The sequence below is a fragment of the Perca flavescens genome, chromosome 6 (assembly GCF_004354835.1).
Source record: "Perca flavescens isolate YP-PL-M2 chromosome 6, PFLA_1.0, whole genome shotgun sequence".
In the NCBI taxonomy this organism is placed as follows: domain Eukaryota; kingdom Metazoa; phylum Chordata; class Actinopteri; order Perciformes; family Percidae; genus Perca; species Perca flavescens.
In genome coordinates, this window is record NC_041336.1 from 38,456,375 (window position 1) to 38,481,392 (window position 25,018).

General features: G+C 42.6%; 1 protein-coding gene across 1 annotated transcript in view; it reads left to right on the plus strand.

Moving 5' to 3' along the window:
* LOC114557388 (proprotein convertase subtilisin/kexin type 4) overlaps window positions 1-25,018 on the plus strand; it is a 256,104-nt gene that overhangs the window by 56,533 nt on the left and 174,553 nt on the right. The window contains exons 5-6 of the mRNA XM_028580817.1: window positions 2,337-2,440; window positions 8,152-8,257. Of these exons, the coding sequence (XP_028436618.1) occupies window positions 2,337-2,440; window positions 8,152-8,257 (210 nt within the window). The remainder of the gene's footprint in view (window positions 1-2,336; window positions 2,441-8,151; window positions 8,258-25,018) is intronic.

Below are 25,018 nucleotides of genomic sequence, written 5' to 3' on the forward strand. Positions count from 1 at the left end.
CCCTCACCCCATACTCCCGCAGCACCTCCCACAGTATCTCCCGGGGGACCCGGTCATACGCCTTCTCCAAATCCACAAAACACATGTAGACCGATTGGGCATACTCCCAGGCTCCCTCCAGGATTCTTGCGAGAGTGAAGAGCTGGTCCGTTGTTCCACGACCAGGACGGAATCCGCATTGTTCCTCCTCAACCCGAGGTTCGACTATTGGCCCGAACCCTCCTTTCCAGCACCTTGGAGTAAACTTTACCAGGGAGGCTGAGAAGTGTGATGCCCCTGTAATTGGCACACACCCTCTGGTCCCCCTTTTTAAAAAGGGGAACCACCACCCCAGTCTGCCACTCCTTTGGCACCGTCCCAGACTTCCACGCAATGTTGAAGAGGCGTGTCAACCAGGACAGCCCCTCCACACCCAGAGCCTTGAGCATTTCTGGACGGATCTCATCAATCCCCGGGGCTTTGCCACTGTGGAGTTGTTTGACTACATCAGTGACTTCCGCCCGGGAAATCGACGACAATCCCCCGTTATCCTCCAGCTCTACCTCTAACATAGAGGGCGTATTAGTCGGATTCAAGAGTTCCTCAAAGTGCTCCTTCCACCGCCCCTATTACCTCCTCAGTTGAGGTCAACAGTGTCCCATCCTTACTGTACACAGCTTGGATGGTTCCCCTTCCCCTCCTGAGGTGGCGAACAGTTTTCCAGAAGCACTTTGGTGCCGACCGAAAGTCCTTCTCCATGTCTTCTCAAACTTCTCCCACACCCGCTGCTTTGCCTCTTTCACGGCAGAGGCTGCAGCCCTTCCAGGCCCCCGGTACCCTGCAACTGCCTCCGGAGACCTCCGGGATAACATATCCCGGAAAGACTCCTTCTTCAGTCGGACGGCTTCCCTGACCACCGGTGTCCACCACGGTGTTCGTGGGTTACCGCCCCTTGAGGCACCTAAGACCCTAAGACCACAGCTCCTCGCCGCAGCTTCAGCAATGGAAACTTTGAACATTGTCCACTCGGGTTTAATGCCCCCAGCCCCCACAGGGATGCACGAAAAGCTCCGCCGGAGGTGTGAGTTGAAAGTCTGTCGGACAGGGGCCTCCTCCAGACGTTCCCAATTTACCCGCACTACACGTTTGGGCTTACCAGGTCTGTCCAGAGTCTTCCCCCACCCCCTGACCCAACTCACCACCAGATGGTGATCGGTTGACAGCTCTGCCCCTCTCTTCACCCGAGTGTAATGTTTTATGTTTTGGACACTAATTTGAAGTGTATATAGATAAAATTTTTTGGAAGTGGTTTCTATGACTTTACATTCACTCATAGGACATTATTCCTATAATGCTGCTCCTTTCAACTGCAGCTGATTGTTAACTAAAAGCGCATCATGCTGTTCCGGTGCTCGGGTTCCATTTCGGATTGGGTGTCTTTTAAAAAATAAAATTCCTTGTCGAGTTCGGGTATGTTTCCTATAGGTCTGATTCAGATCTGGTCCAACATTTTGGACCACTGAAGACTTTGACATTACAGCAGCACTGTAGCACCGTAATATATTGACTTAGATGATGCCATTGCAAATGGTTAAGCACATTTTTAGCATTTTTACTTACTGTAAACTATAGTACTTTTAAAATATTTAATTGAATACTATCAGACTGCTCCTCCACAGGTTACTCGTTTGCATTGGCCATGCTGACAGCGCTCTGTGTATGAGTTATACATCTGGGGATTAATTTTAGAATTTATGTTCTTACTTATGTATGCTAAGACCTAGACCTAATTAAAGTGTAGTGGGCTAATGTGTCAGTAATTACTTGGTTCAGAGGGAGTGCTGAACCCCGGAAAGTTGCCGAGTCAAATGGTTCAGGATCAATACATGTACATGTTATACCCTGTTATGTTTGTGTGCAATGTTTTATTGCAGTCATTTAATTAACTTCCCATTAACTAGTGTGATATTAATTAATTTGGCAATACTGTATATACTGTGTATATTATGAAACAAACTGATTCATAGGGAGGGAGAGAGTGAATGGCAGTGAGATGGAGTGCTGTGCAGAGAGAGAGAGAGAGAGAGAGAGAGAGAGAGAGAGAGAGAGAGAGAGCTTGCGACAGACAGCGAGCCATGCTGTGCTGCAGTAATGAGATGCTAATAATATGCTAACAATATGGTAATCTTCCAGCAGTATTCCACCTCACTGGAGAGAAGGGGAATCTGGGAGGCCTTTCACCATTGGATGGAGAGCAGGGACTTCCTGAAGTCAGAGTTCAAAACCAGAAAAAAAAAAACTACACACACAAACACGTGCACACAAATTCCACACATGATGGGTCTATGTGCTTGCAGGTTCCCAGAGGAGAGAGTCTGCCACTGACAGACAGCCTGAGGAGAATGAGAGTGACCAGTCCCTCACCTTCAATGACCCGCTCTGGCCCATGCAGTGGGAACTGGTAAGTGTAATTGTGTGTGTGTGTGTGTGTGTGTGTGTGTGTGTGTGTGTGTGTGTGTTTTTCATTGGCCTCCTCTCTCTCCTCTCTGCTCTTGTCCTCATGGTGAAGGATGTTCCTCTGACAGGCATAAGTCAGCCAGCCTTTCATGTGTGACTGGAGAGAGCGAGACAGAGGATAGAGGGAGGTAGGCAGATTAGGGAGAAGGAAAGAGAGGGGGAGAGGAGGTGAAGGGGGTTGTCGATGTTGAACTGAGACAGATGTCGGGGATTGATTAGGCTCGCAGCAACACTGACACACAAACTGTGCTGCAACAAGACAAGCTCATCCCTTCAGCACAATCTCGTTCAAATGGTTTGACCAATATGTGTTTGTGCAGAACCAGTATGTTTGGATATAAAACTGACATAGTCTATTCAGTAGCTGCATTTACAGCCTTTGTGTGTGTGTGTGTGTGTGTGTGTGTGTGTGTGTGTGTGTGTGTGTGTGTGTTTTAACTTCCTATTTTTGTAATACCCATACTCTTTATGCACAAATGCACTTGAATTAAGTCAAAGTGGTTCGGCAGATGTAGCACTCCCTCTATTATTTGTCTTTTCTGTGCAGTCTCTACCAATTTTCTGAGTGATATCTTTCTCATTAACGTCTTTGAATAAGAGAGAATTACTCATTTTTTGGATGTAATCTGTAGACTTATTCTGTTCATATTCATCAGATTAATGAGTAAGACTGGGCATCGTTTGATATACAGGTAGTTCTATACCCGCGTCGTTACGCTACCTTGATTTTGGCACCAATACCAAAATATTACTTTTCTTGGTACATATTGTTCTTTTCATGTAGCATAATAAATAGAACTACACCAATAAACCCCCCTGGCCAGTATATAGGCTGATATTAGCTTATTGCAGAGATATCCATATTGGTGCATATGTCGGACAATAAATAGCAAGAAATTCCAGTACAACAAATGAGATAATTTAAGATAATTAAAAACAAATGTGGCCATTACATTGTTTGTCCAATAGAGAACACTAACAAGTTTATTTTTCAAACATAAAATGTCCTCCTCAGTACATATCTTGGTCACAGCTGGTTAATAAACAAACATATCCTTATAAAAACAACGGTAGTTTGTGATAGGTGTTTATTTATGTAGTTAAGCATTCATTTCATTCCAGCTTTTGGTACTTAACAGCTTTGGGTTTTCTCCTGGACACATTTAGAAATATTGAAGTTTAATACCCAGCCCTAATAATAAGAGTGCTTTACAATCAACCCCTGTCCATCTTTACAAAGTGTCTTAGTGTCTAGTCTTTCTTATTGCTTATTTGAAACATGTAAACAGACAGCTTATAGAACTTAACTATTTTATTTTATTTGTGTTTCTTTGAATGTGTTTGTATTTACATGATTTGTTACATAATTTGACCACTGTGTCCGGTTCACACAAAAGCTTTATAAACTTCAATAATTCTCACAATGCCAGGTTACAGTCATAACAGCATAATTGTATGTAACCTGTATTTATAATGGATTTCTGGTATGGTATTGCCAAGCATCCCAACACACAAACACACACACACACACACACACACAATCACATAGCAGGGCAACAGGGCTCAGCCAATCGAAACGGCTGATGTTCTTGACTGACATGCGAGGGTGTAATCTGACAGAGCCAGGAAGAGGAGGGGTGGGGTTAAAGATTCACCACGGCAACCGGCAAAAGATTGACTGACACCTCAGCTCTCGGGGCAAAATGGTGGAGTGAGAGTCAGGATGGGGGCGGAGAGTGGGAGAGACATGAATGCAGGAAGGGAGAAGGAGAGATGGGTGGGAAATGAAGCTGAAGTGAAAGAAAAATCTGACACAGCTTTTCTATATGAGATTGAGATGTGAATAATCTTTGCTCTTAAATGTTGAATTTTATTGACAAGATTGTTTATTTTATTAAACACAGGCTGTGGCGATATCCGCATCACTGCAATACCGGCGGTGACACCATCACCGTCATCACCGCATTTTTTATTTATTTATAAAATAAAAGAATTTTGCCGGTGAAAGTTACAGGAGTGTATATGTCGTGTGATATGAAATATAATGAACACAATAGTCGTTGTTTAGTTATCATCATTGCCTGTCTTCTATCCTGTATTCAAGAGATTATGGAGAATAAAAAATTGGACAGTCCATTAAATATATGGGGGATTCCTTTTTTGTGTCCGATTTATGATAATTTATTTCTAACCTTGAGTACTATATGTACAGGCAAAAATTAATATAATACACAGTAGAGAAGGGAAGAACAGTTCTCCGTTCTCAGCTGAGTTGGACAGCATAGCGCTGCAGTGTTTTACTATTGCACTTTACACCCGCGTACCTTAGCCTAGCAGCTAGCAGACTTTCCTTGTGCTTATAGCTTAATCCCGAAAAAAAACAGCACGTTGAACTTTAGCCTGCATGCAAGTTTTTGTAGCCTAGAACAGAGCAGCTTAGATCGGTAGAGAGAGCAACAAGTTAGCGGACTGCCGAGAGGAGAGAAAGCAGCAAAACACGGTAACGTCTCTCACTTTGAGCTGAAACGGAGACTACTGTGCTACAACATATGTTGTTAACGTTAAAGCCGATGCTTTTTCGGGGGTAAAACCCTTCACTTTACCGGCAGTAATGAAAACATATGAAGCTACCATGTCTTGAGAAGCTTGTTGTCTTATTGTACACTTTTAAATGACTTGACATTGTCTTTGCTGTCTCTTTTTCCTCTCACTTTTCCTCCCAGCCGCACTCCTACGCCACCCTCAGCGCTCGCTCTCCTTGCGCGACCACACAGGCACTGACGCCACTCACCCAACGACCCTGCCGCTCTCGCTCGAACTTACGCTACTCTTGTAACAGGCGGTTGCGGTTAACCGCCATATCGCAGTCGTGACACGGTGATACGCTTCTTCACCGCGATAAGAACAAAAATCCATACCGTCCCAGCCATAGAACACAGTATGATGCATGAACATTTGTAAAATGCACCAAACAGGTTTTGAAATATATAGCTAACCATAATTATATAGCTTGATTACTTAAACTAAACCATAGAACATAATCATCATTAACTCAATAATCAAGGAAAATGTAAAGCATTTTAAGGTTAAGTACACATCTCTCTCTCTCTCTCTCTCTCTCTCTCTCTCTCTCATCCTCCCCCCCTGCTCTCGTTCTTTGTGTTTAATCAGTCTCTGGTGGACGTGGATATTGATTGAGGGTCAGTAATCTGCTCAGGGTTGGTAGCCTGCCAGGACCAGACGTGTGTGTGTCTGTGTGTATGTGTGTGTGTGTGTGTGTGTCTGTGTTAGCGTGCTTTGTTTGTATGTTTGCTAAAAGCTGGTGTGTACATCATGGGTGAGCAGCACACACACACACACACACACACACACACACACACACACACACACACACACACACACACACACACACACACACACACACACACACACACACACGTCCGAAGGCAAGTGGACTCTATTGTATCCTTGCTTAGGCTGAGTCCAGAGGAGCTTGTTCAAATCTGCTAAAATCCATACAGCATCCTGGGTGTGCTTGCTTTGGTAGATGTACACGTGTGTGTGTGTGTGTGTGTGTGTGTGTGTGTGTGTGTGTGTGTGTGAGCGAGAGAGCGAGAGAGAAATAGGAAGTGTGTTTGTATGCTACAGCTGAGGGGCAGCTAAGATAAAGGCAGAGAAAGCATGTGTGTCTTCTGCTTAGAGAAAGTGTATCTATGTGGACATAAATAAATGGTTAAAATGTTTTGTGCTCTTGTGTTGTGTTGCATGAGCTTTTTCACAACTCTGTATACATGTACATTATTTATATTCGTTTGTGTGTGTGTGTGTGTGTGTGTGTGTGTGTGTGTGTGTGTGTGTGTGCATGTATGTATATATGCTAGACTGATAGGATTGGTTGTGTTCTAGTGCTTCAGAGGATGATTATGATTCTGTGCACGCTTAAGTGTGAAGCTTGTGTTGTTGGCTTTCACTTCATGACTGTGTGTGTATGTGTGAGTGAGTCATCGTTCAAGATGCTTCACTGTGGGCTTAAATCCAAGTTCACAAAGGTGTGTGTGCTTGTTTTTTTGCTCATATGTGTGCCTGTGTACCCTCTGTGTTTGTGTATGTGTGCACACTCCCCAGGGCCAGTCCTCGTGCTCTGGTGCACGTTAGCTTGGTAGCTGCCTCCATTCATCTGCTTTATTCTCACACACTACAAAGCAGCACTGCTCTTTAGATGCAACCTCCCAAACACACACACACACACACACACACACACACACACACACACACACACACACACACACACACAAAAGCAGTGAACAAACTCAGCTGCCCACATACATAGACATCCACACACACCATATGATATTCCATGTGATTGTTTCTAGAGGCTTCAACTCTCTTGTTGTCATCATGATGAAGATGGAGAGGAAGGGAGTGCACAATAGGGAACAAACAGCTCACCAGGGGAGTGTGTGTGTGTGTGTGTGTGTGTGTGTGTGTGTGTGTGTGTGTGTGTGTGTGTGTGTGTGTGTCTGTGTGTCTGTGTCTGTAGGCACTCTGAACACACATGCGGTGTCTAAGTGCATGCCCTCATAGGCAATAATGTGCACACACTCTCTCACATAAACATGAGTTAAACTTAGAATAAATATATCCACCCATGCACACATAGCACAGATTCTGCAGAAATTATATTCAAATACAGTATGTAGACCTCAAGAGAACAACATGAGTGGGCAATAGCTCACTGGAAATGGAAATGAGTATCAGTAGGATTTTATTGATACCACCAATACTGGATACTGACACCGCTTATTGTACTTTTTGATACTTTAACAATCTTCTTATGAGTTGTTTTAAATAGATTAAAAACTGAAGTGAAACAAAGCAATTTGTCATAAGTAAATTCTTTCTTTGGCAGCAACAGTTGTGCTTCTGCCAAATGTTTGCCTGCTGAACACTGCGTCTATGGCTATGGCGCTTTGTAATGTTCCCTGCAATGAACATGCAGGACAGGACAACTGTAGTAGATAAAGAAGATGACTCTGAGCACAGCATTCTAAGACTGAATCAATGTAAATGTTTGATGTTACAGTAGTCAAACAGGCGCTTTGCCATATTATTGGCATTGCTTCTTTTATCGACACATTCCATCATTTGGAAGAGAGAGAAAACATATTTCTACCATTAACAGGTCAATTTTCTCTTTCGATTGGCACAGTTAAGTTTGTACGTATGCAGGTGGCACAGTGCAATAATGCAACACAGCGTGAATTTACGTAATGTAACGTAATGTAACGGCCGTTGCAAACTCAGCATTTAAGCACACAAATGTCAATGTAAATGTAAATCTGATTCCTTTATCAATAATTTTGGGGGGGGGGAGATGATGCAACACTAAGTAACAGCGTAATGAATGTAGCCGGTCAGCCAGGCTACTGGGTCAGGTGGTAAGCAGAAAACTGGGTGAAATGGGTGCAAATAACAAAAAAAAAAAAAAACTAACCCGCAGGTAGTGGTCTTCCGCTTACTGCTAGTGAGAGATGCTTTTGAGGTTACTGTATGTTTAACAATAAACATCTCATTGCTGTGGTCCTTTTAATTTGTGATAACAAGGTTGTGTGTGTGTGTGTGTGTGTGTGTGTGTGTGTGTGTGTGTGTGCTTAGTTTGCACAGGGCGAGTACATCTCCAGTGGCTTTGACCTGAACGTGATGCCAGTTTGGAGCAACAATATCACTGGTAATGGAGTCGTGGTCAGCATCATTGATGATGGTGAGTCTAACCTTCACTGTCACACAGACTGATTGGATTGCATTAAATAGGTATGGTACTTGGGTACATAATGCTTATTAAATACAGTTGATTAATTATACAGATGTGGATTTTCTAGCCAAAATAAGAACATTGTGCCATACATTTTGGATTGTTTACAAACACAAAATATTAGTTTGTAACAGGACTCATGCTTGGGTTCTTTCTGGTTCTGTACTAGCTAGTAGTTTCATTTTAACCATACACCTTCCTGCTTAATACAATAAGGCCAGGAGCAGACATCTAAAATATATGGCAAATGCTTCTTTCTTAGGAAATTGTATAGCCCAATTTTCTGCAAGAGTTTGTGACTGGCTTTGGTGTTGGCTATCCAAAAAGATTTCAGATTTGCAAAGACTTGTAAAATTTGGTGTGATGAAACTGAACTCTGGCCCTCAGTGGAGAGGGTGAATGATTTATGTTAGTGCTCCTCCCCCCCATCCACCTCCACCACCGTCATCTTCGTCTCAGTCACGCCACAATGAGAATTCATTTCTCTCTGATTGCTGGGATATCTGGCAACAAGGGAAATGAGAGAGTGGCATCTTATGGGCTCATTCATCAAGAACTAATTGAAGCCACACTAGTCTCAAGTGCTGATAAAGCTGGAGTAGTGTTGGAGTGTGCTATTTTGTATGTGTGTGTGTGTTACAGTGTACATTTTTTTGCATCCAAGTGGCTCTGACTCTGCTGTACGTGTGTGAGAAAGTGGACTCGGAGAAAATGTACTATAAAATTGTCATAATTCTAAGAAATGGCATATTGGTGTGGGTGTTTTTTTTTCTCCACTTGCATCTAAGCATGTCTATGTGCCTGGATGTGTGTTGATTGATTCTTACTTGACTGTTTCTGATGAAAGATGCTGCTTTTATGGCAGACTGCTGTGGACAGAAGGCCTTGTCTTTGCCATGCATCCCTCTGCATACATACAGCTCTTGTGTGTGTGTGTGTGTGTGTGTGTGTGTGTGTGTGTGTGTGTGTGTGTGTGTGTAGTGGTGGCGAGGGGTGGAAGGTGGATACAGAATGAGCAAGCGAGAGAGAAAAAAAAGAGAAATTAAATAGAGGAAGGATATAGAGGGAAATGTCAGGCAAGAGTAAAAAGGATGCAGAGAGGGGGCCTGTGTGTGTGTGTGTGTGTGTGTGTGTGTGTGTGTGTGTGTGTGTGTGTGTGTGTGTGTGTGTGTGTGTGTGTGTGTGTGTGTGTGTGTGTGTGTGTGTGTGTGTGTGTGTGTGTGTGTGTGTGTGTGTGTGTGTGTGGGGAACAGAGTATTAGACTTGCTCCACTGAATCTCTTCTCCTCTGAGGCTATTGTACTCTGGTCCACCTCTCTGTATTGATTCCACAGGGCAAGAGCTCCCTCACTCTTTCTCTTTCTCTCTCCGTCTTTTCCTTTCTCTCATTTTCTTGGTCTTTCCTCTTCTTTTTTCCCTGTTACCTCTTTGTTAACTAGGAGGTGACTTCTTCCTCTAGCCACCATTTTTTTCCCTTCCCTCTGTTTCTCCGTCTCTCCCTCTTGGACAGTCTGCCTCTCACAGCTGAAAGGATCATGTACGCGCTCACCTTTAGCAACCCTTCAATCGATGCCTATTGATTTTAATATCACAATGAAATAAATTATTTTTCTTTGAGTGAAAGTGCCCTCCCTCCTCCTTCTCTATGTCCACCCTTCAATCCAATCCCTCTGTTTTAGAGGTAATGTAATTGGCATCTGATGTTGGTCCTCTACAAGCATTGAATCACATTCACCATGCCACCTTCAATTTGTATGCCTGTGTTTGGGTTTCCTTCTGACTCTCCTCTTTCAGTCTATTTGCTACTTGCATCATTTGCATTAGATTTCATTTTATTACTGTACTAAATAGAGCATGAGCCTTACAAAACACAGCTCAATAAAATCAGGGGCCTCATTTACCAACGTGCATATGCGCAATTATGTGCATAAAACTTGCGTATGCTTATTTATATGCTTAAAATCCGGTTGATCCATTTCTTCTTGTGTTTTAGAATGTGTGTACATTTAAGAACCATTTCTGATCATGTGCACCAACAGACCAATAGTGGTAAACAGGTGTGTTAAACTCCTTTTCTAATTTACAAACACACAAACTGTCAACCATGTAAGTGATCGATAGATTCTATACATGTACATTTACGTTTTGCATTTAGAAAATTTTATTCACAGCACAATTATGCAATTACCATATCTATTTCATCTTGGTCTTTAAGTGGTGGCTCACTGAGCACCTGCGTCTCTAGGAGAACCAGAGGATCCGTTACTAACATTCAGTTGTAATCAGTCTGGATTCATTTTGATTGATTAATCTAAATCAGGTGTATTTTCTGTTGTCCTGTTGTTGCACTTTTAAAAACACAGTGCAACAATTTAAAAGCAAAATAAAAGCTAATTCATGATTTAAGTTGTGGAACTGTCAAATGAAACTGTTTGGTTTTAGCAGGATGTCATTTAGCATTAGGGTTGGGTATCTTTTTTTTTTTTTTCGATACCGGTGCTAAAATGATGAAAACTTGAGAACAGAAGTGTCTGTGTTGTTTTTCTGCAGCTGCAGTCAGACCGTTACGTCCCGCTGTTGGGATCCTCTCCAGGGAAATACAGCCACACTTTACACCGCTTAACGTAAGCTGTCAGCATTTTAACCGTTGGGTTTAATCCAGCTACTAGCTAACGGTAACGTAGAGTCCCGTGCAGCGATGCTTCTGAAAAACAAAAAGTCAGACACCGAAACAAGGCACCGGAATTTTCGTTCTTATTCGGTCTCGTTACTACCGTTTACGTCGGCGTTTCGGTACCCAACCCTATTTAGCGTTCTCAGCTATGACACATTAGACACATTAGTAGAGAGAAAGTTTGACATTATATAGTTAGTATATTTGTAAGGTAGCAACGGGCTGTAAACCATCTGTGCACACAGTCGGAGAGCCTGACCAGTTTACTCTATATCACTGACAGTCTAACCCCGTTAATTATAGAACAACAAATGAAGCAGATCTTCATTGCATTATTTGCAATAATTAGAAGAATAACCAAATAGTCGATCAACAGAAAATGAATCTGCAACTACTGTGATAATAGATTGTTTTAAGTCATTTTTCAAAAATGTAATCGTTCCAGGTTCTCAGATGTGGGAATCCGTTGCTTTTCTTGGTCTTACATTATACTAAATATAATGTCTTTCGACTGTTGGTCGGAACAAAACAAAGAATTTGATGCCGTCAAATTGGGTTCTCAGAGCATCTTTAAATTCGGTACGATTAATTCGTACTGTCCCCCCACCGCTCAGCTTTCACATAATAGTAATGTTGTTCCATCATCATCGTGTGACATGTAGATGAGACTGGCGGCTTTGAGAAATGCCTTTGCAACTCTACCCGCCGACTGCTACTCACATTTAAATAGTAGTCCAATTGCCTGATGCATGTTTTTTGTTTGCCTGATGCGAACCGTACCCAAGTGCTACACGTGAACCGTACTCAAGACCACCTTTTCAAGTGGACGTGCCCACGGTAGGCTACACAGTGTTCACACTAATCACGCAAACTGGACTTTGGGGTCAAATGCACTCAGATCTGGGACCAGGTCCCTGATGTGAAAGCCTACCAATATATTGTGATGGGCCTTTATCATGGTTTTGTCATGTTTTATAAACCAAATGATAAATTAAGAAAATGAACAGCAACGACATGCTGGGACGCTTTGCTGCATGCCTGCTGCTGGGATGCTACAGTATCTTCACCTCATTGTCTGTGATATTTCACATCTTCATCTCTCTCAGTTGCTACTTTTGTCTACAACAAGTAACTCTACTTTAAGACTTCTAGGACTTTCAAAGAGATGTGAAAGATGAAATTGATCATATGTTTCTGTATGTTATAGAGCCTGTATGTGGACAAGCAGATTAATATGGAACAGGTGATATTTATCATTGTTCATTATGTAAATGTCTGCCTATGCACGTTTGATAAATTGCAACTTTCTTGTTCACATGGGTAGTTCCTACGCACATTTTTAGTGTAGTCTCGCATTACCAGACCTATCGCCACAGCGCTGTGGAGTAAGCCCTTGCTTTACCACACATACATTCCAGAATAGGAGAAAAAAACTCTGGGTTGTTTGCAGTTCTTTCAAAAATCTATCAAAAGTTTGTTGTTAGTTCCCGAAGCGAGCAGAGTTTGAGAACGGCAACACACAGAGAGCGGAAGGTGAGGGACATCCGGTGAAACATCCGGCAATTATCCTAGAAGTGTACTGTTGTTGATCCAGACTACATATAGTTTACATCAACATAAACAGCATTTAATAGTCATTAGTGGGTTTGAGATATAGATTTATCAGTGAAATGGCATCCACCTTCCACCCACCTTAGCTCATGACAGCCCCACAGTGTCCCTGTCACCCTGCTATCAACAATGGCCTCCGTCCCCCCCTGGCTCGGTGGCCCAATAGCACTCCAATATTGATTGGCGCTTACGTCATTGTCATTACATGTCTTTGGTACACAGAGAGAGATGCAGGACACAAATTAGACTGGGGAAGGGAGATGGATGGCTGGATGGATGGATAGATGGATGGACAAAGGAAAGTGGGGGAATATACACAAAGAAGACTGAGCAGTGTCAAAGATAATTCAGTGAGCTCAGTGAGTAGAGATTCCTGAAATGCGGGACAGTTTAATGTCACACTGTTTTGCAAAGAGCAAGATATGCTGTCTTCTTTGCGGAGCGGCACAATAGCATGTAGTGTATATACAGGTAAACACTAATTTCAGCCAATCCTGTCTTCTCTTTACTGCACTCTGTAGCAGATGTACACATTTCCTTTTTATGTCTTAGGAATTACAGTAAGGTGAAGATGGTGGGGTTTTATAGTTGTACCTTGAAAGCAGTCCACTGAGGGAAATAATATGGGCCTCAATATAGAGCTGTATTTACAGTGTGTTGTCATACTGTATGTATTTATCTGTTGATGTAGAAGCGGTGATAAAACATTTTATGGCTGATTATGAAGGCTTACGTAGCTGCAGTAAGAGGTAGAGCTGTATTTTTCATATTCTACGCTCTCAGCTGATTGACTTAATGAGGTGTGTCCATGCAGCATTAAAAGTGTTAACTCTACAGTCTGCTCATGCTGCGTGTCACATTGATACTGAGTGTGTCAGTGTCCTACAGAAACCTTGCATTTCTAAAAAGTCCATTTAGATAATGAAATTTGAATTTTTAGAACTGTACGGTACATTTGTTTAGTTGGTTTTCTTGGGTCGTGATCATAATCCACAGGGTCATGATACACTACGTGGTCTGCACCTGGGGGATGCTATCATCTGAGGGCTTTGCCGAACATTACCATTAGTACAGTATTCAACATATTAGTCATCCAAAATATTCACTCCACCATATTTTTACAGTGATTTCTAAACAGCTGGTGTTGTGTGACTTACCACTGACATACTACTGCATTAAAAAAAAAAGAAGCAATCCAGCTTTTAAGTAAAAAGAACAGCTTTTGCTTTTAATTGATTTATACTGAAAAAACGTATATATACACTTGTATGTGTTAACCTCATAGTGTAGTGACTTCTAATATCTGAGCGCACACTGTATTTTTCCTATGCAGTGTAAACAAAACAGACCCTCATTTCCCGAATAACTGCACATTTAAAAAAAAGTGTTACACACAGTAACACACTGCAGTTAGACAAAGAGCAGGATTATCACGATTATCTTTCCCCAGCAAGCAACAAAGTCATTGGCAGGTAGCTAAACAAATTTGTTGCCAAGCAACACATTACCTGTATGAGTGTTATTTTTGGTTATTAAAGTTAATATTTATTTTAATAAGTTATCTTTTTTTGAATTTGGCAAAAGTTAGGGTTATAGTTATTGTTGTGTATTTTATCCTCATAGACGTTTATCATGCTGGTGTTTTCAACAAAGAGCGCCAAGGTTGGTAACTGTGTAATAAGATAAACTTCATCTTTACAATGCATGTGTCTCTGCATTTTTCCATTTGTGTGTGTGTGCGTGTGTGTGTGCGTGCATCCATGCATTAAGGCAGCCTCCTGGCTCAAGTCCAAAGTGTGTCAGAAGTGTGCGTGTGCGTGTGCATGTGGGGCTGTTTGGTAGAAATGACACTGGCCGGCTATGTAAAAGTGTGTCTGACAGGGGGAGCGACGGAGTCAGCGCTTTTTCCCCCTCCCTCCTTGCTCCCCGCTGTTCAATCCATCCAGCTGCTGTCACCACAGGGGAGCAGACAATCTATCAAGGCATCGGGATGCATTCTCCTCACCTGCGCCGCGCCTTTAATGAACAGCCAACATGATCCCAGCTGACAAGCAGGAAATGGATGTAATAAAGATTGTTTCTGCATGCTCTTTGCATCCCTGATAAATCACCTTGCTGTGCAACAGATACGGGAGCCACATGGAAATTTGATTTCACACGGCAAGGGGGAGGAAGAAGAGAACCGTGGGGGAAAAAGAGAGCCGCCAGTGGCAGGGTCACTCTATTTTATTCCCCTTTTTTCTCCAGTGGAGCAGTGGAGCAAGGTGTGCGGGGGTTGAATAGAGGGAATGTTGTTTTTTCTTTTCTTTTACTTATCCCACCACCGATCTGTTAAGCCTGGAACTTGCCTCTGTGCCTGTAAGTCTATAAACAATAAGCGACGATGTGTGGAAACGTACACATAGGTGTCTGTCATCATACTTGGACGTAACAGTAATGTGTGCGCTAGGGGGCAGGACCGCAGTTACCAAAACCAGAATACACAGGAAATAAAGAAACCTAAAGATGGAAACCTTTTTTCATCACAAAAAAAAAAAAATATTAAATAAAAATAAGAAGGTTCTTGGTACAATTAACAATTTCGATTAGAAACTGGCATAGTCATAATTAGACTTAGAAAACTTTAATGTCCCCGAGAGGCAATTTGTTGTACATTACAGGCATATTGACTCATAATTCACAACACAAACATTTAACCAGACATCTACAGCACTATTTATCTAACACATAACATGCACACATAAATAAATAGAATACAGTAAAAAGGAGTATGTTGCACTTCCCTAAATGGCCTAATGTCATAAATAAATGAAACCTACTGCACAGTACTTCACATATCCTCCAGTCATACCCCTCCCCACATCTTATTTAATTGGGTTATTGCCATGGGAATGAATGAGTTTTTGCTCGGTTGGTTCTGGCGTTAGGGTATCTATATCTACGACCAGAAGGGCGGCTTGAACTCCACTGACAGTGGATGAGTCGTATCCATGCAAACCTTGTCTGCCTTCTGTGCCAATCTGGTCAGATATAGTTGGTACAGGTCTACCTGTTGCTTACCAATGATTTTTCCACAGGTTTTAACAATCTTCCCCAATTTATGTCCATACCAGCATACAATACAATAGGAATAGGAGAGAATACTCTTGATAAACCACGGTAACTGGTGGATTTACCATTTAAGAGGATTAGTAATATTTCAAACAATGGGTCTGTTTATCATTTCTAGCTGGTGACTATCAAATTTGCTGGCTATTTGTCCTTTTAATTGTAGCATTTTATCAGCTGTAGCTAGTTAGTTAATTAAGCTAATGTTAGCTTAATGAGTTGGTTGAAAATTCTGTCTCCACATGATCTTCATTTTTCCAGCTGACACGTTTTTAATATTGTGTAGGTGGTATTAAATATGCTTTTGATGACTACATGAAATGGTGAGGCTAAAGCTATATGTCCCGAGCACTAATTCTTGATCTGTAGAAGAAATAAAGGGAATAAAGACATGGCATGTCCTTGTTAACACAGAACCATCTGAGAAGCTGCAAGAATCCAGCTGCCATGCAAGTTAATTTAATGGTCTCACTCGCTAGTTTCAAGTCTTCTTCAATACAGCAATACAATTGATGATAAAGCAGGTCGTGCTTTAGGGGCGTGGCTACACTCTGACCTGTCAATCAGGACAGAGACTTAGCAACGTGTATCCATTGCAATGTGTACATTGAAATAGCCGTGAACTTGTTTTTGGGTGGTGTCCATGTCCATGTTTTTGTCTTTAACTTTCACTCTTTGGGCCCTATTTTAACGATCTAAGCACACGGCGTGAAGCGCCTGGCGCAGGTGTGTTTAGGGCGTGTCTAAATCCACTTTTGCTAGTTTGACGGCAGAACAAAGGGTCCGTGCGCATGGTTCAAAATTGAAATTAGTGTCTTCGTTAATTCATAGGTGTGTTTTGGGGGTAACATGCAATAAACCAATCAGAGATCATCTCATCCCATTCCCTTTAAAAGCCAGGCGCGTTTGGACCTTGGCGCATTGCTGTTATGATGGAGGATTTGCACCGTAATATTTTTATTTGTAATCTTTTGCATGTTTGTGTGTGTGTGTGTGTGTGTGTGTGTGTGTGTAACAAGCATAGTGTGCACGCGCTGTGCATAAGCCTAGGAGCATTTTACTAATGCTCTGTTAAAATAACAATTAAATGCTGCGCTATTGACTTTAGACCAGGTTTTTGTTGGTCAATGGCGCAATCACTTCCCGCTGCCTCAAGATAGCAATACACCCAGAATGCACCTGAACACACCTTCCTGTAAGACCAGCACGCACGTGGGCGCAAAGATGGGGGCAGGTGCATTTATTATTTAAACAATGCGGGCGCTGGACGGGAAACTGACAACTGTGTCGGTTTTAAACTAGCAAAGACACTTGTGTCGGGCTTTGGGCTGCACTGTGCCGGGTGCAAGATAGGGCCCTTTAACTGTGTTTTCACTTCATCAAAGTTAGTTGGAACATTTTGTCGCCTAAAAATGTCTTGCTCAGTCACATCTTGCCAACCAAGCCAGCTAGCCAGCTTTAGTGCTAGCTGGTAACTTAAGGGGAAGTTTGCCAAGTTTCTGTGAATAGCGCCAGTCCCAGGAGGTCGGTGTTTACTCGCCGGTAAAAGTCGCTTCAGTTTGATATCGACAACTTTCCACAGTTAGCTTTTAGCTTAGTGCAGCGTCATCCTCCCCAGCTCCACCCTCTCGTCCAAAAATTGTCAAGACCGGTTTAAAAAAAACAAGATGGAAATGGCCAAATTGCCAAACTCAAGGCTTCAAAACTGTACTCTACAAACCCATGGTTTAACGTTACTGCTGCTACTTCCATTATTTTTTACCATGGTCTTTGGTCTCTCCCCCCTGATGTTTTTATAGCAAACTGAGAAAACATATTAGCATGAAGGCCTATACCACACTACAACACCCCCACTCAAAAACACACTATAAGACCAAACACCACATCACACTACATGGCCTGCTGTCCAAACCTACTGTAGTAGATCTCTTTACAGGAAGGCATTCATATAGTAGAGTACAGGAAGAGCAAAAGAAATGGGGAGGGGGGAATAATGATTGGAGCTGGGGAGGAATAATAGTGGGGAAGCAGGAGAAATACATGGGGAATGGAATATAAGATAATAAAGGGAGAGCGAGATTGAGATAGGGAGAGGACGGGAGAGGGAAGAGTGAGATAGGCGGGGTGGGGGGGGATGCAGATATGGGGGTGGCTGGGTAATTTATGATTTAATCTAATGCAGTCTGGACCTGCTGTAAGTCACACAGACCTCAGCTGGGAAAGCGAGGGGAGGGAGAGATGGAGTAAGCGAGAGAGAGACATTAACCTTTCCTTGAAGCGAGTGTGGAGCTGTTTTATCTGACCACCATCCACCCCTGTAAACCTTTTCTCCTCTCCACCTCTACTTCCCGCTTCTAAGGGCTGTGTTTGCCAAATGTGTCATTTAATCATAATCAACTTTGGTTCCACTGAGTCAATGTAAGAATTTCAAAATACATTTATGTTGATTTTGTTTCATTGTCACTGATTGATACAACGTTCTGGTGACTGAAGCTAAGCTCTTCTCATGTTGCTCTGAACACCTGATGCTGGGTATGTCTTTTTTCACTGAAAGTGATGCCTACATGTCTGCCTACTAGGGTGGAAAAGAAACTCCAAAGAAACTCAAACTTCAACAAAATAAAACCCAAATGAAAGAGCTGTCAGAGAACTGCCCACATTGAAAACCACCAAAATCCACCAAAGATGGATACAAACTCAATAACAAAATAGGATTCAATCAAGGATTACAAAATTTCACATCAGCATAATGTTTTATGTTTTTCACACACTCATCCTACAACTCATTATGAGGTAACAAACAGTCAATCTGCAACAACAGTTGCATCTTACCGGCAATTTCCACTGGATGCGGAAAGTCTGCGGAACGTCTCCGGAGTCATTAGGTTTCCATTAAAGTCAATCTGTGTATTTCCACAGACTGCGGAACGTCTGCGGAACGTCTGCGTCCCGACTCCGTCCCAGTTCCGTCAGTCCGCAGCCCTCCGCATCAGATATACGCAGAGCTTCTATTTTTGACGGACGACGGAGAGCTCCGCAGCAATTCAGCACACGGCAGATAGTGCAGGACAGGAAGTCAAGCAAAGAAACTAAATAAATATCCGGTTAATTTTCAAAATAAAATACACCGTGCTCACGGCCGATCATATTTGCCTGCACTACACCTTGAAAACACGGCACAGAGTCGTTTCCCCTCTACTCCTCTGGATGGAAACTAACTGTTGTTGGTTTTGTGGTTCTATTCTACGTGAATTTGCGAGAACTTGTGGGTCCTCGTGACTACAGCTGTCAGTCACGGCCGCAGCCGTTCCGCAAACAAATCCGGACCTGGTGGGTATTGACGGACGGCGGAGCACGCAGCAGACACGCAGCGGAGCCGGTCCGCAGCCGTTACGCATCCAGTGGAAATCCCCGGTTAGACTGTTTTTGTACTTCTTGAAAAATCAAATATGATTTTGGTTTGATTTTCTGAGACCACATGTGTCACATAACATAACTCACTGGAAATCCAAAATACTTCCACACCGGCAACTTCAGTGAAAGAGGAGGGGGCTCAAGTTCTGTCGATGGGTCTCCTGTTTCTGCAGTTGCCATGCTATCGTTTGACTGGCTGTAGCTACGTTAGAGTAACCTGACTCACATTTTTTCACATTTGCTCGGCATATCCATCTGGGAACTTTCCGTTGGAGAACTTTTGGGAAGGGGCGAAAATCCTGGTTAGCTGATTGGATAAACCATCTGTCTATCACCACCTATGTTGGTGATAGACGGGCCATATCAACCAATCAGATCAAACTCTTGCCGAAACCAGTCGGGAGAAGAGCAAAAACATCTTTTCCTCCGAGAAAAGCCTCCAGTGCCTTCTTTTTTTTCTCTTCTTTCAATAAAGGAATACGTTCTAATTCAGATAAAACTTGCACGGTAGCTACGCTCATCTCATCTGTGGAAGCCGCCACATTGTTTAGACTAACAGTGGCTTCTCGTTGCGTCACATCTAAACCCGCCTCAAAACCAACGCTGATTGGTCGGTTGTTTGGCGAACGGCTCCAAATTTTCTGACTGATCTGCGAGTAGAAAACTGGAGCTCGCCAGATCAGGACGGTCTCACCAGGCAAAAGTTAGAGGAGGTTGACTGACTCGCAGCACTTCAACACTAGTGTTGACGAACTGACCGAAGAGCCGGTTAATTAACCCGAGTCGTGTCACTGAATGACACCATATGATGATGATGACATCATAGGCTCCAGCATCTTTCAGATGAAGACGTAGTTTGAAAATGAAAAAAAATCTGCATGGAGATAGAAAGAAGTGAGCTTACCAGACCTTTGTAGCCCACTCCTCATCTCTGCTTGAGGCTCGGGACTTGAGACTACGTGAGCTGCTGTTAGCATCACACACTCAAATCTGACTGAACTGTCGACAGACAACTTGAGTTGCATTCTGGGTATGCGGCAGGTTTTTTTACAAGAAGAATGCATGGAATAAAAATGACGATATCTCTGGTTCTGCTGCATCTATTTCCACTGTCCCTTGTGAGTCAGACAATGTTATAGGAGTGCAAGGCTAAATTTGGAGTACCCTGTTAAGTAACTATTAGAAGTTTGAGGTGAAGTGTTAAAGTGTTAAAGTGAAGATGGAAGATCAGAGAAAAGACGTCGAGCAATGTCCGGGCGCTAATTTGCTGGTAGGACCTTGACTACAAAACATGGAATGAGGACACACTACGCATTTACACAAGACAAAACTCAGATGATGGGACGAGTTGTGAAGCGAGGATGAAGAAGTTAATTGCAGACATACTGAAAGGCCATCCTGACTTCCTGGAGGATGGACACTTGGATCAGGGTGCCCTGTTTCACTTCTGACCACACCATTATCAATGATGTCACAGGAGATATAGCACTTAAATAGCACTTTTACATAATCAATGTGCAGACATGTCTTCAGAAAAGCCTGTCCTAGTCAGTTACATGATCCCTAGTGTGAAACACTGCCAATCCAGATGCCTCTTGCTGACGTTGCTTGTACTCGGCATGGTTAGACAAAAGGGAGCAATCACTGCTCTCTGAAACACAGTGAACCAATGGAATCCGCAAATACGAGAGATGGCATGGTAGTGGGCTGCACCAGCGCCTACTACCGGAGCACTAGTCTTGTGTCTACGTCAATAATCTCTCTCCAGAGAACCATTTGCCTGGATAAATATTGGTTTTGCGTAGGCCCCTGTAATGGCACCCTGTGCAGGCTGCGGGGCCCGTAAGTGACGTTGTCTGTCACGCAGTTGGCAGGCTGGCGTGGGAGTCGTTGGCACATTGTGGGGTCTCTCCAAAGCTCATTTGAATTCACTCGGCCCCAATCATGCCACTACACTCAGCGACTACACACTTCCACACTCCACTCACACACTACTCCCACTACCTGTTTGGGCGCCGGCGCTCTCATTTGCATGAAATAAGATGGAAATGGAGCCCTTATTTATGCCAACAGAAATGGAGTGTGTTATTAAGGGCACTATTGTGCAAAAGAGACGGTGGCGGTTAGAATACATTACACAGGCTATTTCTGGAGTGGCTCGAGTCACACAGAGGGTAATGCTTTACAGGTCCCTGATGACTTCTACAGTCTGGGCGCCAACACTCTGGATGGGCTGTGTGTATGTTTATGTGCATTTGGATGTGAATGTGTGTATTTTTGTGTTTGACTGTTTGTGTCTGTGTGCATTTATCTACAGTACCTGTGGGTGTGGGTGTGTGTGTAGGTAGACTTGCTCACGTCTGGTGATTATGATTCTAGGAGATGATCATTTGTATATTGCCTGGTGATGGATGGGGTTTCCTGTGATTGACAGGTCTCTATTCATACAGGCTTCATTGTAAGTCTGTTTGTGTTGTGTAGGCTGGGCAGGAGGGAGGTAGAGCTCCATTTCTGTCAGTTAGGCATTGATACAGGGGTTCGAAGCATTCAGTGGGTCATTTCTGTTTTCATAAGAAGGGAAGATGAGAGGAGGAATAAGGTCTAAAGGAAGCTGTTGCCCATAATTTTCTTTTCTACTCATTTCTACACCGAAATCTAGGCAGTTGTTTGTGAAGTGCTAGAAGGTTAAAGAAAAACTGATCCTGCTAGAAAAAAAAGTGCTTTTTTTTAGCCTGCATTTCCAGTATGGCCACATCTTGTGTTTATAATAAATGTATGTATATAATGTATGTTTGGTCATTATTGTGCACATTTCTAAAGGGTTGAATATTAGGAATTGAGGTCCTGATATTTTCCTTGGATTGCTTGTCAAAATTAGCTCCAGTTTCTAGGCAGAAATATTCCCAGAATTACTGGCATGTGTTTGCTTGTCTATCTTTATTCAGTCATATACCTATATAATATGTAATAAAGACGCCTTCTCAAAATTGCATTAACGCTACCAACTGTAGTAGCTACTATAGTCCAAACTTGAAATGGCATTAATTACAGTAAAACAACTACATCAACTTTTTAATCAGTTTATTCTATTTTCATTTCCATGCTAAAATTAAATCCCACTGTTTAGCTGTGTGGCATAATAACTTTAGCCATGCCAGCGGTGTGCTGGCGTCCCTCTAGGGATGAATGAATCCTACGGCTTTGCTGATCCCCTGACTTTCCTTCTGGTGCCACCAGCAAGTTGACATTTGTGGTTTTAAGTGAAATGTCTATTGGATGATTTGCCTCAGGATGGATTGTAATTGTAACTTTGGCGATCCTTTAACTTCTAGTCTAGTGCTATCAGCTATTAACCATCAGTGTGCTAGCGTTAGTAGTACTAGTAGTAGTACAGCCTCATACTGTAGGACTACTAGGCTTGTTAGAGTAAGTGGGAACACAGCAGAGTGCCCAACAGGTGGAGCAGTGTTGCGTAGATAGCCCTAATGGTACAACTAAACAACCAACAGCAGTACTTCTGGTCCTTAAAGCATCAAAATAACAGAAATAACACGATTGATTTTCCTTATCTACCATTTGGCACACAGGCCTTGTCAGTAATAACCTCGGGTCAGCACTGTAAAAATGGCCTTAAAACACTCGCCAGTACACTCAGACATATTAAAATTAAAATGAGGTTATGCTAAAAACAGGATTCTATATAGTGCGTTTTTATTTTTTTTTATTTTAGAAGACTTCATCTTCTACCACATAAGCCAAATAATAACTTAACTTATCCTGGGAAAAGGGTGATATTTCCAGCAAGTATTTATTTTCAGATCATGGAAAAACCTTCAATCCTAATTCTGACCCATTTGAAAATCTCTTATTTTTCTTACTACACCTACAGTGTTATCTATGCCTATGGTATTTTTTATGTTTTGGGAAAACAGACCCCAGTGTTCTTGTCACCTTTTACTGACCCTAGCAGACAGCTAGCCCTTTCTGTGATGTGACCTGACCCCGCTGGCCTTTTACATCCAGTCCAAACCTGAACCTGCTCCATCACTAACCCTTGATTGGCCCCTGGGTGACCCGTGACCTTTAACCTTATCGGGTCTTGTGTTCCCAGGCTGCCTCTCTCATTATGAGCTGCTCAGTTGGGTGGGTGAACCCTGCAACTGCACTATGACATGGAAAAGGGAGAGCGTAAAAGAAGAGTTAAAGCTGTAAAATCTGTAATCGTAGAAAAAGAAATGATGATATTCTTCAATATTGGTCAAGTCTTCATGCATAAGGATTTAATATCTTATTTAGCAGCCTAGACTGTGAGTGTCTGAATATAGGGAAATTGAAACCAGACTTGTTTGTGAAGACACTACCTTGTTTTTTGTTGTTGTGCGTGATGCATTGTAATGGAGTTTATTAGCATGTGAGTAGCAGCCCGGGAGCGTGTCTCATCTGTCCCCCTGAAGGGTGGCCATTTTGAAAACTGGATGTTAAAACAAAGAGAAAAAAAAAGTTGCCCATTAACTGGAAATTCCCCCCTCCCAGGGCTAAATTGGTGTAAATAGTATTGTTCCCCTCTCTGTCAAAGATATATGGAATGTCGTTTCGCTGATGGCTTCAGTAAATGCTCCAGCCAGGCAGGCGTAGAGATATAACAGATCTGCTCCAACACTGCATCTAACCACTGGGCTGTGTAACTGGCCTTATACTGCATTTGTCATGCGATGCGAGTGTGTGTATGTGTGCGTGGGCATGTGCATGTAGGTTTGTGTGTGTGTATTCACAAGCATTTAGGAGATGGAAACAAAGCAATTGAAGCAAGTAGGAAAAGACAAAAGAAAAAGGGGAAAGAAAGGAAGGAGAAACAGAGAGCAGAGAGAGCTGCTGTTGGGAAAATACACATTAAATAAGCTAATGTCAAGGCCAGTGTGATGCCATAACTTCTCCATTCAACGAGAGGTCGAACTAGGGTCAAGCTCTATTGATTTCTTTCCAGGCTTTGTGGCAGTATTTCTTTCTACTTATAGCGTGCAGGCCTTCACCAGCCCTGGATGTGATTTCTCTGGAACATACAGAAGGGAGCTATTTTTCCCTTCTACATCTCAATGTAAAGCAAAGCAAAACATTCTGATAGTGATAGTGTAATAGTGATATATGTACTTTCTGTAAGATAACAGATACAAATTTAAATCATAATTTAGTATGCATCTGTTTATCTCTGTAAATGTGTATGGTTCATGCAGATTTGTGTGTGTTTCTACTATATATGGGCGTAAGCTTATCATTTTGCTTGTACACTGCATCTGTGTGTGTGTGTGTGTGTGTGTGTGTGAGAGAGAGAGAGAGAGGGTGTTCACTTACATATCAGTGTGTTCCTGTGTTCACTGGCGTGCAGTGATGGATCGCAGCAGTCCCCTGTTTACCTAGCCTCATGATTTCCTGTGCGTGCATGTAACAAGTGGAGTTTGGCAGGATTAATGAGCACACAGCTTGCTGAATGGGTGTTTGGCTCCACAAAGCACTCCATCATGGCCTGATGCTGCTACCATATCCCTCACACACAAACAAACACACACACACACACACACACACACACACACACACACACACACACACACACACACACACACACACACACACACACCATGCACCCTGCAACTCACCACTTACCCCTGCTCTTAATTACACATGCTTAGCCAAGTCCTATTAAGCAAGCCCCCCCTCCCATGCTAACCAATGTTAAAGCATCCCCATTTCTCATAGTGTGGTGTTAAATATAGTCTCCACCCTGCAGCGTGTAGGAGGTAAATTGTTCTAATATGTTTGCTCCAGAGAGGCACAAAGGAAGAGATAGTAATGCTTAATAGAAAGTTTTAATTCACTGCCAAGAAATCTGTTAATTATCGTCATCCCAAA